The sequence below is a fragment of the Lissotriton helveticus genome, chromosome 9 (genome assembly GCF_964261635.1).
Source record: "Lissotriton helveticus chromosome 9, aLisHel1.1, whole genome shotgun sequence".
Taxonomy (NCBI): domain Eukaryota; kingdom Metazoa; phylum Chordata; class Amphibia; order Caudata; family Salamandridae; genus Lissotriton; species Lissotriton helveticus.
Window position 1 is genome coordinate 606,033,954 of NC_136070.1, and position 13,031 is coordinate 606,046,984.

Sequence of the window (13,031 nt, forward strand, 5' to 3'; positions counted from 1 at the left end):
TGGGCTGTTTGTTACAGTTGGGCTAGTTGCCCGCCATATACCCTCCTTGCAAAGCGGATATTCACTCGCATGCGACAAGCCTCTGCGCAACTCACTCCTAAGCCACGCAGCCGGCCCTCCCTAGAGGGTTGTAGGCGGTAAGGGTGATTGTGGCAGCGTCACCCCGATCCGCTCGCTCGCCTGAGCCTCCTGACAGAAAATCAATGCTGTGCTGTTGTGCTTATGCCCTGAGATATTTTAATTGTGACTGATTTAAAAATACGAACTTTTTAAAATTTGACCTGTGACACTCGATATTGCACACATTTACTTATACACTCACTGCTGGTGGTTCATTGGCATTTTCGAGCCGCTTTTCAGGCCGTTACTCGCGATTTCTCCTGAGCCCTGATTTGGAAAGGGTGGGAGGACACCACTTCCTGGTTGAATACCGCTTGGCGGTTAGCGCTCTAGCGGCTCACTAGCTCGGGGCTATTTAGGCGGAGCCTGACATCGGCGCGATGCGGTAAGGGTGATTGTGGCAGCGTCACCCCGATCCGCTCGCTCGCCTGAGCCTCCTGACAGAAAATCAATGTTGTGCTGTTGTGCTTATGCCCTGAGATATTTTAATTGTGACTGATTTAAAAATACGAACTTTTTAAAATTTGACCTGTGACACTCGATATTGCACACATTTACTTATACACTCACTGCTGGTGGTTCATTGGCATTTTCGAGCCGCTTTTCAGGCCGTTACTCGCGATTTCTCCTGAGCCCTGATTTGGAAAGGGTGGGAGGACACCACTTCCTGGTTGAATACCGCTTGGCGGTTAGCGCTCTAGCGGCTCACTAGCTCGGGGCTATTTAGCCCTCGCCCCTCTGTGAACGCGCAGCGGGAGCGCGCAGCGGAGCCGAAGAGTAGCCAAAGAGTGGCCCGTCTGTGCCCGTCTGTGCCCGTCCGTGCCAGACCGGGCCTGGGGCCTGTTATTCTGCCCTTTCGTCATGGAATCTTTGCGAGACATACGACTCAGGTACACCTCTCAAGCTTTATTAAATCTGCAGCCCCAGGGGGTGGAGAGATGTATTAATGCCTGCTGGCCAAGTCCTGATGGACCTTTCTCATGCGCTATATGTAGGTTTCAGGCTACACATACATCAATTATCAGGGGCCATGTTCGGGAGAATGCACCCATGCTGACAGGCTGGAAAAGTTTCCTACTAAATGTTCGTTCCCTACCACAACATCACTTACAAATATGGGACCTTATCCACACTCTTAAACCTGAAATCAGCTTCCTTACTGAAACGTGGCTAAAACCGCATACTACTCCTGTCATTACATTGGGGATTCCCACTGGATATAAAATTTTAAGACAGGATCGTCTTGAGAAAACTGGTGGTGGCATTGCCATCATACATAAAGAACATCTCAAAGTCATTGTCATCGAACAGATTAGTCAGCCTGCGATGGAAGTTATGATTTTTAACATTGTGATAGGACCTAAGGAGCACTGGAAAGGTGCCTTAGTTTATCATCCCCCTGGACCCAATGCTGGCTTCACCTTAGCGTTAGTGGAAATACTGGCACAACACATGAAAGTTGGAGAAAAGTTCATTTTATTGGGTGACTTTAACTTTCATGTGGACCACATAGATCATCCAGAAACAAAGACCTTAATATCTGACCTAGCTCTATTGGGTCTTGAGCTGCAGAATAGTGGGCCCACTCATAGAGGCGGCCACACACTGGACCTAATATTTACCAATTGTACATCAATATACTGTCATCGTCCAAAAACAGTTAATTGGTCAGACCACAGTATGCTTGAATTCACCTTTAAAAATTTGAATAAACCAAACAAACCCCCTACTGTACCGACCATTAAACGAAGGCCCTGGCATAAGATCACTTTAGAAACAGTGAAAGAAACATGGAGTGAGCCTGTAATATCGGATTCTGATGACATTGGGTCAGCTTTGTCTAAATTTGATGCCACTCTACTTGACATGCTGAATCACTTGGCCCCACAAAAAATAATTAAACAACCTTCTGCGGCCAAGAGAGAGGTATGGTACACAGAATCTTTAAAATTAGAAAAGCAAGGGTGTAGGAAGCTGGAAAAACTCTGGAGGAAAACTCATACCAATGAAAATAAGATCAACTACCAAAAAGCCATGTCTACCTATTATAAAAACATTAAGCAGGCAAGAAAGAACAGCATTATTGCACAGTTAGCCGAAGCTGGCAATTCCTCCAGAGAGCTCTATAAAATCCTGGATACCTTCACTAAACCAACTGCATGTGAAAGTCCAGACGAATTTACACAAACTTTGTGTAATAACATCTCTCAATTTTTCGAGGATAAAATTGAGATTATTTATAAAAAAATCATCACTGCTCAATGCCCCGGGGATCTGGAGCATTCCAGCATGACCCACCCCGATACTTCTAGAGGCACCCTACTTACCTTCCCTGACATTAGTTATAGTGATACCCAGACACTAATAAATAATATGAAAACAGGATCCCCTCTTGATCTGATACCAGCTAAGCTAATTGTCACTTTGAATAATATATTTTGTACTACAATCCAAAAGATTCTAAACCTCTCCTTTAAAGAAGGTCAGCTCCCTCAGCAGTGGAAGGAAGCAGTTGTGAACCCAATACGGAAGAACACGGCCTTACCATGGACAGAACTCTCCAACCTCCGCCCCATCTCTCTCTTGCTCTTCTTAAGTAAATTAGCCGAGAAGCATGTAAACATCCATGTTTCCAGGTTCATAGAGGCGACAGGAGGCCTGGACCCATCACAATCTGGGTTCAGACCCAACTACAGCACAGAGTCGGCACTCCTCTCCGTGACCGATAACATCAAAATGTCACAGGATGGAGGAGGATCGATGATTCTGGTGCTGTTAGACCTGTCGGCCGCTTTTGATACTGTGTCTCATGAGATTCTTCTCGGCCGATTACAGAGAGTGGGTATTGGAGGATTGGCACTATCCTGGTTGGAGAGTTTTCTCTCCGGCCGCTCACAATCTGTCAGTGTGGGACCCTATCGTTCCATCTCGAGGGTACTCACTAAGGGGGTGCCACAGGGCTCATGCCTAAGCCCCACATTGTTTAATGTGTATGTGGCCCCCCTTGCAGAGATTGTGAGAAGGTTTGGGTTCACTCCAGTGTCATATGCTGATGACACCCAGCTGCTTTTTCCTTTCAACTCTCTTACACCTGAAGTGAAGAACAATTTTGCCGAGGGCATGAGAGCAGTATCCAACTGGATGGCTACTAATTGCCTCCAGTGTAATGTCGGGAAGACCGAACTAATGCTTTTTGGGAAAGCCAGCATGCTCTGGTCACCCGACTGGTGGCCTTTAGAACTAGGCCCTGTCCCATGCCCAAAGCTAGTTGTTAAGAACTTGGGGGTGAAACTTGATCAGAATCTGAGTTTAAAGGAACATGCTAACTTCGTCACAGGAGCTTGTTTTAGAACAATTGGCCAGTTAAGGCGAGTCTTCCCTCTGCTGCCTGACATCCACAGGAAGACTCTTGTGCAAACCCTGGTGATAAGCCGTTTGGACTACTGCAACGGCCTCCTCATATCAGCAAATGAGGAGGCGCTTAATCGTTTGCAGGTAGTCCAAAATACGGCCGCCAGATTGATTCTAAATGCTCCTGCAAGAACCCCGTCCAAACCTCTGCTAAGACATCTCCACTGGCTGCCAATACGACAACGTGTTAAATTTAAAATCTGTTGCTTAGTGCACAAATGCCTTTATGGGCAAGGCCCCAGATATCTGGCACAAAAACTTCAGATATACAAACCTGAACGCCTTTTACGTTCCAGCAACCAATGTCTACTGGAAATTCCCACCATAAAAAAAGTCAGACAAGGTGGACGTGCTCTTTCCTTTATAGGCCCTACCATCTGGAACAAGCTTCCATCCAACCTGAGACACAATGATAATCATCTGTGTTTCAGGAAAACATTAAAAACTCTTCTGTTTCAGGAAGCATAACCCACCCTGTGGTACCACACGTAGTCAACATTTCCTCAGTACCGATGCGAGCAAAGCGCGGAGATACCTCATAGGTCGATTCTGGCGCGATATAAGCAATTAAATAAATAAATAAAATAAAGTAGGCAAGGCGCTGTGTTAAAGCTTCTCTCCGGTCCAAGGTGGCACAGAAACACAAGAGCTATCACATACGCGGCCGGCCTCGGCATGAGGTTTTAGGCTTAACGCTGTGTTCAAAATAAAAACAGATTTGGAATAAAACAGTCTTCAATGCTGTTTTTAGGTCGACCCCACCAGACAGCACAAGCTTACTGGTGGCAAAAGACCAATAATGTATTTTCCAAGAACTTAATGGGAGGGCTTAAAGCCCTCCCATTGTTTACTATTGGTTGGCTTTACTGTCACTCTCATTTGCTTGCTCCTTATTCAATGGCTAGCTTTGTCCATCCTGTGTTTGTCTCTCACCTGGCACATATCCTCTTTACTTGTGTCTATCTACTGCTAAGTTTTAGAGAACTGCTTGTTTCTTTATGCTTAACCACTCCATGAGAGTGCATGTGTTTTCCGGCTGTCTCCTATCATGTGCTTCTCTACTCTCTCCTTCTCAGTGTCATGACACTGTACAGCTCAGCCAAAAGCAATTAGCAAATCCAATATGCCCCAAAGGCAAGACCTATTGGCTTTGCCATTGCCTGTTAACTATAAGTTCCAACCTGAGTTTAGGGTGGTTTTGATCATCCTTAGGAACAACCAGCAGTAATAGCTTGACACCAGCAAACTTGAGACACGTAGACTTGACCTGTGGTAAAATTGATTAACCTTCTTAGGAGTTAGCTACAGCATGATAAATCCCAAGTTTACTGACTCTATGGTGCCAGTACTGGGTTTTAGAAAAAAATCAGTTGAGGCAAATACATTGCCTGCTGGGAGAAGAAGTTTTGGTACTGCACTAGTTTAAGGTTTTCAGATGACTTAACTTCTCTCTCAAGCTTCCAAAGTGGGAGTTCAAGAAAATTAAAAAAGTACGCCAGAGTCACCGGGAGGGTAGGGGATTTTCTTTGGAGCGCCCTACATGTTCTGTCCACCTCTAAATTTGGCAGTGGACCTGAGAGTCTGCTAATTTATAGTGAATATGGTTACTTTTCCCAGTGTCTTTTTCAGATTGCAATACAACAGAACTATCACTGGTTCAAATGTAGATGGCTGTAATGTTTCCAATACAAAAAGTCAATGCATTCCTTGTTTCTCATTGAGCGGCAATGCAGAAATGTCACAGAGATTGGATATTCTTACTCTACATTCAGAGTGGTATCTTACCCACACAAGCCATCCGGGTCATGTCCAGGCGATATCCATCATAGCAGTCACAGGTGTAGCCCTCAGGGACCCGAATGCAACGTCCATTCTCACAGCCGTTGAGAATCCCACACTCCTCCGCCTGAAGTCCCTCAAACTGCTCGTACCTGCCTGAAGACAAACACCAACAGCCATCAGGATTAGAACCACAAGTACATGTGTGCGTGCTGTGACATAGTCTGGTAACTTCCATTAATGTTTTTAAAGTCGTACACATAGAAAAATGGCCAATTACATTGTATAGCTTTGGTGCTGAGCAATTTTTGCAACAAGAATTCTGGTCCATTTTGACCTGCGGACATGTTGTTTTCAATGTTGTGCCTCTTAGTTGGTACAAATATTGGGCTAAAATTACTCTTAACTAGTTAAGCACTATGTAATTTCACTGCGGGAATTAGGCTCAATTCACTTGATGTCTGCATAAGTCATGCAGTCGTCCATGTGTAGGTTTCTAGTGATTTCTACGATCCTTTGGATAACTGAAGCAGGACTGACCTAATGTTAAGTGTAAGCTTGGTCAGAACCTGATGATATGAAGTGTCATGTAGTAATATCTTTTGGACTGTGGTTGCACAGGCATGTTTTTAGCATCACAGCACATATATGTAAGGGTGTAGTGTGGCACTCTATTTCATCTAGGTCCGATCAAAGCTGTTTTGCTTCATCAAATGCAATGTTAATATTGTTTCTACAGTAGAAAATAGCCCAACCAGGTCAGTCATAAAATCCTGCCCCAAGTTTCTGCTCCACCTAGGTTTTCAAAAGGTCTATAGTATCTTCCAGACACTCAAAGTACCTTTGACATGCCTAGTGCCTCTCTAGGACGCGCTTGACCAAACTATCAGTTGCAAAATGTGTCATCCAATGGAAATTCCAAAGCTGAAGTTGACAGACAATATCATGACACTCAATTTGGGATGTTAATTAGTCCAGTTAATCTACCCAGAATATGAGATGTTCTGCATTTGTTCAGTTGGGTTCTAGTCTTTAAAAGTCACAGTCAAATAAAAGCCAACAAAAAGGGTGTTCTATTTAGATCGTATGCAATGTAGGCTTACAAATGTAGCAAGCTAAAACTCCCGCTACCCAATCTTGAGAACAATTACAAACTAATACACCCACACAGATGTAGTGGATAGCTACGAAAACTGGCACCAATTACATTCCTTGAAAAATAAAAAAGGAGATGGGTGGAATGTTCAAATTAATCACAGCCACTGTTAATTTACTCTTGGTCCCCCTCCTCCAGTACCTCGTTTTTGTTCTCACAATGCTTTTACAGACAGCGATGAACCTTACACACAACAGCCTTGGCCCTGCTCTACTAGGAGCAGTAAAGCCCAAGCTGTAGCATTACATTCTCAACCAGACTCTACGTCAGTCACCTCTCTCCGAATTCATCGACAACCCTTGAAATGACAACACAGTGGAGTTTACAAGGGCTGAAATGTATTGACTCTAGAATATTGACTACCACTACATCATCCAGTTACGAAAATAGAAATAAGTGCAGATTTACTATATATAACTCCACATCTATGTACCTTGAAAATATATATTCACTTGCCTTGACAATAAGTCCTTCATTAGTAGTGGCCTGGAGTAATCTACGCTATTTCCACACACCAAGAGTTACAGTTGTTGGAGTTCCCATTAATTCTTGAGAAGAGGAAATAACAGGAATTTGGGGGGAATAACAAGCAGGAATCAGTGTTTCTGCACTCATACCTGAAACTTTTTACACAGTGTGTCACATTAAGATTTCGGCTCGTTTCAGGAGCAGAATTCATCAGGTGAAACACACACAATTTCAGTGGCGGCTCCTCTGCTAAGGTGCAGGAGCATCGCCCCACTGCTTTACTCAGTGTAAAAAAAGGAAAAATAAAATAATAATAACTAGATGTTATCATTTTATTTGTTCCTGCTGCGGCGTCTTGGCAGGGCGGGGTGTATTTACTCTGCTGACAGACCAAGGGAGGAGTGGTTTGCACCCTCCTAAGTGCGCATGAGTGCTTGGCCTGCCGTCTCGAGCAAACCAAACATTCATGTGCACTTGGCATGTTCTCCACCCAGGCTACATTACAAACTGGGTGGAGAACATGCCCAGGCTCCCAATCCCTGGCTGAGCTCCAAACCACGGCGGTCAGACCAATCACAGCGCTGGCTATGGGGAGCAAGGGTGCTTCCGGTTTGCACAGGAGAAGCCAGGAAGAGGACGGAGAGGGCAGAGGAGAGGCGGGAGCCGGCCAGCCAGCCGGCTGGCAGGTAAATGAATTTTTTTTAACCCCCCTCCCTTCCTTTCTTCCCGCCTCCCCGCCCCACTGCCGCTTCCGAGGAGCAGTTGCCACTGCACAATTTAGATTCCGATGGGCCAGGTGACTTGTCAGAGAGCAGAGCAGTGGATGTAGGTATTTGACTAAAAAGTTAATATTTGATTGAGATCAAACTATGCATGCCCGCACATCTACTCATAAGGTGACTGACCATTGACTGTCTTTCTAATTATTCTGGATCAGATATGAACCGCTGTATTTCATTTCCTTTTCTATGTCAAGGTGCTATTGGGACAAAAAGTGGCATATTTTTACAAAACATCTAATAAATGAATACATAAAAGAGAATTCCATTCTCTAGAACACATTTTCTCTGATATCTCAACAAAAGCATGAGTGATTTAGTGCAACCAGTCACCTTCAGTCGCAATGTATAAACGTTATACTGGTGCTACCGAAATGAAGGCCCATGATTGTTAGTAACAAACCTATATATATATATTCTCTTTAACACAAGCTAAGGTAGCCATTCTTAAGACCCGCCCCCAAACCCCCTGGAAGAACCACGCACTGTCTTCATCATACTGTACCAGACTATATCCACCCAACTGTATTCCTCACAATATTGACATTCAAATATCATCCTGCCAGAATACTGTCACAAAAATATACAGAACTGTAGTATTGTCAAGATAAGTATATACAGTATAGTGTAGATTTACTGTACCTAAATTAACATACATGCATCTTGACAATATATATCTTTACAATATGTAAATGTGGAGTAAAGAATAGTACAAGTATACTTACCTATATGCACTTAAAAATATAATGATAAACAAAGTTTTGGTCACAATATTTTAGCAGAACGATATTTTGTGACTCGATATTGTGAAAAAGCTTCACAGTGTCATGCAGTTGTGTTATGAAACACGGAAATAACCAAATATTACATATTAAGGCTCAACTGTGCTACACACGTGGAGCTTAAGCCTTGATTTCCTGGAGCTAAGGCAAGACCTAAGGCATTTTTCACACCATCTAAGCCCACCAAAGACACCAACTTACCTTCATATGTTTCACTTAAGCTTCTTGGTTGGTCTGGAAATGTGGAAAAGGATCCAGTATCTCTGGTCCGATAGCGCCACGGCTGAGAGGAACGGGTCTCTTCTGAACCAAACCCGGGGTCACTTGATGGACTCCTTGGCCGATAACGTGTGCCAAAGGTCAGGCTGCTTGTATCATATCCAGTGTCCGGCCTCCTGTAAGGCACACGCCCATTCTCCTCACTGGGCTCCGCATAAGACAAATCGGAATCAAAGTCTGAGGCTTCGTAGGATGGGCGGCTGTACAAAGAATCTCTCCGGCCATAGGATGTGCCAGACCTTGATCCATAACCATCATCCCCACCCAGTGGGTAAGATTCATATCCTGGTCTGACACCATCTCGTGGCCTCTGTGGAGGGGAGATGGCATATGGGTCTGGACCGTAAGGCACATTGTAAGGTGGACCATATTCAGAAAACTCATATGGGTCACTTGGCCCTGAAGGTCCATAAGCTGGTGGCCTCAGATAGTTGCACATGGCTTCAAACTCATCTGTGAATTCATGAAAAACATTCAGTTAATTCAGTTAATGATTGATGCAAAGTTAACTTCATGAAAAGTGATAAGCCCAGTTATTATAATGGGAGCTATTAGTTTGCTCTGATTTCGATTAAGGTTGATTTGTATGTCAGTGTATTGAGTTTTCAATATAATGCCAGTAATATATATTAAATATCATTGTTCCATAATATCATAGCATGCATATCAATGACCAAAATATCAAGAAGGTAAGTATAAACAGGTAAGTATAGATTTACTATTCCTGACTCCACATCTTTGTATCTTGAAGATATACACATCATCAATGTACCAATATGTAGAGTCCCGTAGAGTAAACCTATAAATACCTATATATACTTACACTGTCACTATTCTGGTATCAATATTTTATTACAATATTATGACAGAACTATCTTAAAGACTTGATATCTAGAACAATACCTCTTGCGCCTTGCACTTCCCAAGGGCGAGTGAGTGAGGGAGTGATGCCCACAAATGGAGAATTTAACTCCTTTGAGGATACTCATGATCTGTCCAGGGTGACGGGGACAAGCAGAGGTTCTGCATTCTGTTCTGTGCATCACTAAAAGTGTATTTGAAACTAAATGCAAATTTAATATTTCATCAGACCAACCCAATGTTTAAAACAAGAACAATTTTTAAATTTCTAAAACAAACCATTTAAAGCCAAACCTTCACCACGTCAAACGCAAGTAAAATTTTAGACCTAACTGAAATTTTAAATTTGCGATTTGTGAAATAAGCACTAGTACACATTTTCTACAGTAGACCTCCAAAATTACCATTTTCCTTAGTAGGGGAAATATCTTTAAAAGGACTATGTAGCACTCAGTGTAAACATTGCATAACCTCATCTCTATAATGAAATCATTAAACAACCACAATTTGAATGAATAATGACAGAAACTAGCAGGGTCTATCCAAACACTGCTGGCCCATTGGTCAAGCCTTTTCATTTAGCAGGTCTGGATCGTCTCTGATGTGTTTTGTTACTCAGGATGAAACCAGGCGAGTATCTGTAGATCAGGTGTTACTCAGCTGCCCTTATGAAGGGCAGGCAGGACACCAACTTTGATATTCACACTAACACAAATTATTTGGAAATAAAAATTCAAAAGATTTGAAAATCAAATGAGAAGTGTGTACTGTCAATAATGAAAGGCAAACTGTTAAAGGTAAACTAGGGGACCTCTTGTGCATCTGTGAGATATAGGTGAAACCACATGTCAAGAATACATCATCATACATTGATGACATTAACATGTACGTGACTGATTCTAAGGTTATGATATTTGCAGCATTTTGATTATTATGCTCTTTGATGAACAGTGCATAAGCCGTTCTCATCACTCACGTCTTTTCTCTTTGACCTTCCTTCCTCCCTCCCTACCTCCCTCCCTCCTTATCTGTACCCTTGAACTGGCACTATAAAAGGTTGTGTCCACCTTTCCCACACCCAGCTGCGTCACCCTAGCAGTAACCTTACCTGAATCGCGATTCGGACAAAGAGCACAGTCCATCCCCCAAGCTTCGCCATAGAGACAGCAACACTCGGTGTAGGTGGTCTGCCTGTCCAACAGGGGGCGCGAGCAAACTAAATCCGGACCAACTGATTGCCAGCAATAGGCCAGGCTGTCATCTAGGGGACATAAAATACTGTTAGCGTAGGACTCATATAATTCTACCAATCTTCCATTGAGGGAGGGAAAGCGAGCATTTTGCTGGTACTCAAGCTGATTTCAGAGACTCGTCAACGTTAATTAAAATGTTATGATTGATTTTTATTAAACTTTTGATCAAGCAATATTTTATATAAATACCATCTAAAAGAAGATTAACAATCTGCATAAAGGGAGTAACAGTAACAATATATTTGAGTCACATTTCTGGAATATCTTTGCCATCCTAATCCAGTGAAGTACACCTAGATGTTCTACAAAAGGATAATGTAATTAAAATGAAAAGGGACAAAAAGAGTGAGTGTGGAAGAGAAAAAGATAGGATGAATGCTATAAGTAGAGGATTAGTAGTGAGGGGAAAGTAAACGTATCAATTAATAGCCACACATCTATTTCCTTTTTTAAAAAATGTCTTTATTAGGACATCAACCATGGAAAATATAATATGACATGACCTCACATAAAGAAAAAGAAAACACCATATCCGATGACTAAGTTTTTAAAATGTTTACACCTCCCACGCCCCACCCAGGTGGATCCCCACAAGAAAAAAAAATGACACCAGAACTAAAATGGGGGTACTTCCTACCATTTAGCTAAAGATTCCCAGATCTTTTCCCCTTTTACCATAGCTCTCCTTCCCCTTCTCCTAAACACAGATATCTCCCAATTCTAGACAAATAATAATTTACTAAACCAAACATGTATCGACAGAGGATTCGGATCAAGCCACACCGTGGCCAAACAGAGCCGCAATACAGCCATTGATATATATACCATGTTCTGATCGGCTTCCTCCATTTCTTGATTGGAAATCCCTAACATGATAACCTGGGGGGTCAGTGGGACTAGATATCCCCAAAAATGTTTTAACCGCTGTTCGATTTTAGTCATCAATTGAAACTAGCTAGAACAAGTGGCAAACATATACGTACTGTCTGCAGCCAGCAACCCACAGCGAGGACAATGTATCCCCGAGGTCCCCCCCATCGGTGAATACGTGCTGGGGTTATATATAAGTTACACCAAGTCTTGTAACATTGTACCTGTAAATTTGCAGAAATACATGCGTTTTGACTAAACAAAAGGGAGTCTTCACTCACACTCACCCTGTCCTGCTTGTAAAATCGGTTGCCACCTATCAAAATGTTTAGATAAATCGTCACCCATCTTCTCGTTTACCAATTTATATAAAGAAGATGTAGTAGATTGACCCCCATTAATCAAATCTAGTAGCGGGATTCAATCCCAGGTAACAAGTCTTTTAGTAAGGAAGTCCCTTATCTGTAAATATTTAAAATATTATATTTATTCTCGATCCCGAATCTCTCTTTGATAGCCTCAAAAGTAATTATTCCAGCATTGGATATAAGATCCCCTATACAATGAATACCTTTATCCGTCCAATTTTTAAAATATACATCTCAAAATATTTCCGGAAGTAGAATATTATTTGCTAGGGGAGAATATAAATGTAGCCGCCCAATCTCAAACTTCTTTCTAACAGCTGTCCAGACCCTGTAGGCACCAAGCAGAACCTTGAATTTTACCCTCTTAAAATAGGTAAAATCTATATGGCGCAAAAGAAGTCCCCTAGCCTCCATCCCATAAATTAAATGATAAATTGAAATTTCCACACTTCCCGAATTTCCCCTATTTAATAGTTCCCCCATCTGTTTCAACACGGTAGCCCAATAATAAATGTGAAAGTTGGGAACTGACCACCCTTCCCTGTCTCTGGGAAAAGTCATATATCTAAGAGCCCTTCTTGGGCTTTGTCCAGCCCATAAAAACCATGAGACTAGCTGGTCTAGCTTCTGAAGCCAAATTTTGTTTATATCCAAAGGTATTGCTCTGAAGCAATATAGAATTTTGGGCAGAAATATCATTTTAACAACATTGCTTCTGCCAATTAATGTCAAATGTAAGTTGTTCATTCTTCGGGAGTCTAATTTGATTTTTTGTAATAGTGGTTTCAAATTGATGTCAACAATTTCTTCAGGTTTAAAGCTAATTTCTATGCCTAAATATCTAGCACTTGCTACTATCCGCTGCTCCACTAAAGTAACTTCATCGATAATAATAATTTGAGTTT

The 13,031-nt window shown here is 42.3% G+C and overlaps 1 protein-coding gene across 5 annotated transcripts in view; it reads right to left on the minus strand.

Annotated features, from left to right (window-relative positions):
- LTBP4 (latent transforming growth factor beta binding protein 4) overlaps window positions 1–13,031 on the minus strand; it is a 1,311,633-nt gene that overhangs the window by 22,518 nt on the left and 1,276,084 nt on the right. For all 5 annotated transcript variants that reach the window (XM_078660636.1, XM_078660634.1, XM_078660635.1 and 2 more), the window contains 3 exons: window positions 10,744–10,896; window positions 8,697–9,227; window positions 5,317–5,466 (listed from right to left, as the gene is read on the minus strand). In XM_078660636.1, the coding sequence (XP_078516762.1) occupies window positions 5,317–5,466; window positions 8,697–9,227; window positions 10,744–10,896 (834 nt within the window). The remainder of the gene's footprint in view (window positions 1–5,316; window positions 5,467–8,696; window positions 9,228–10,743; window positions 10,897–13,031) is intronic.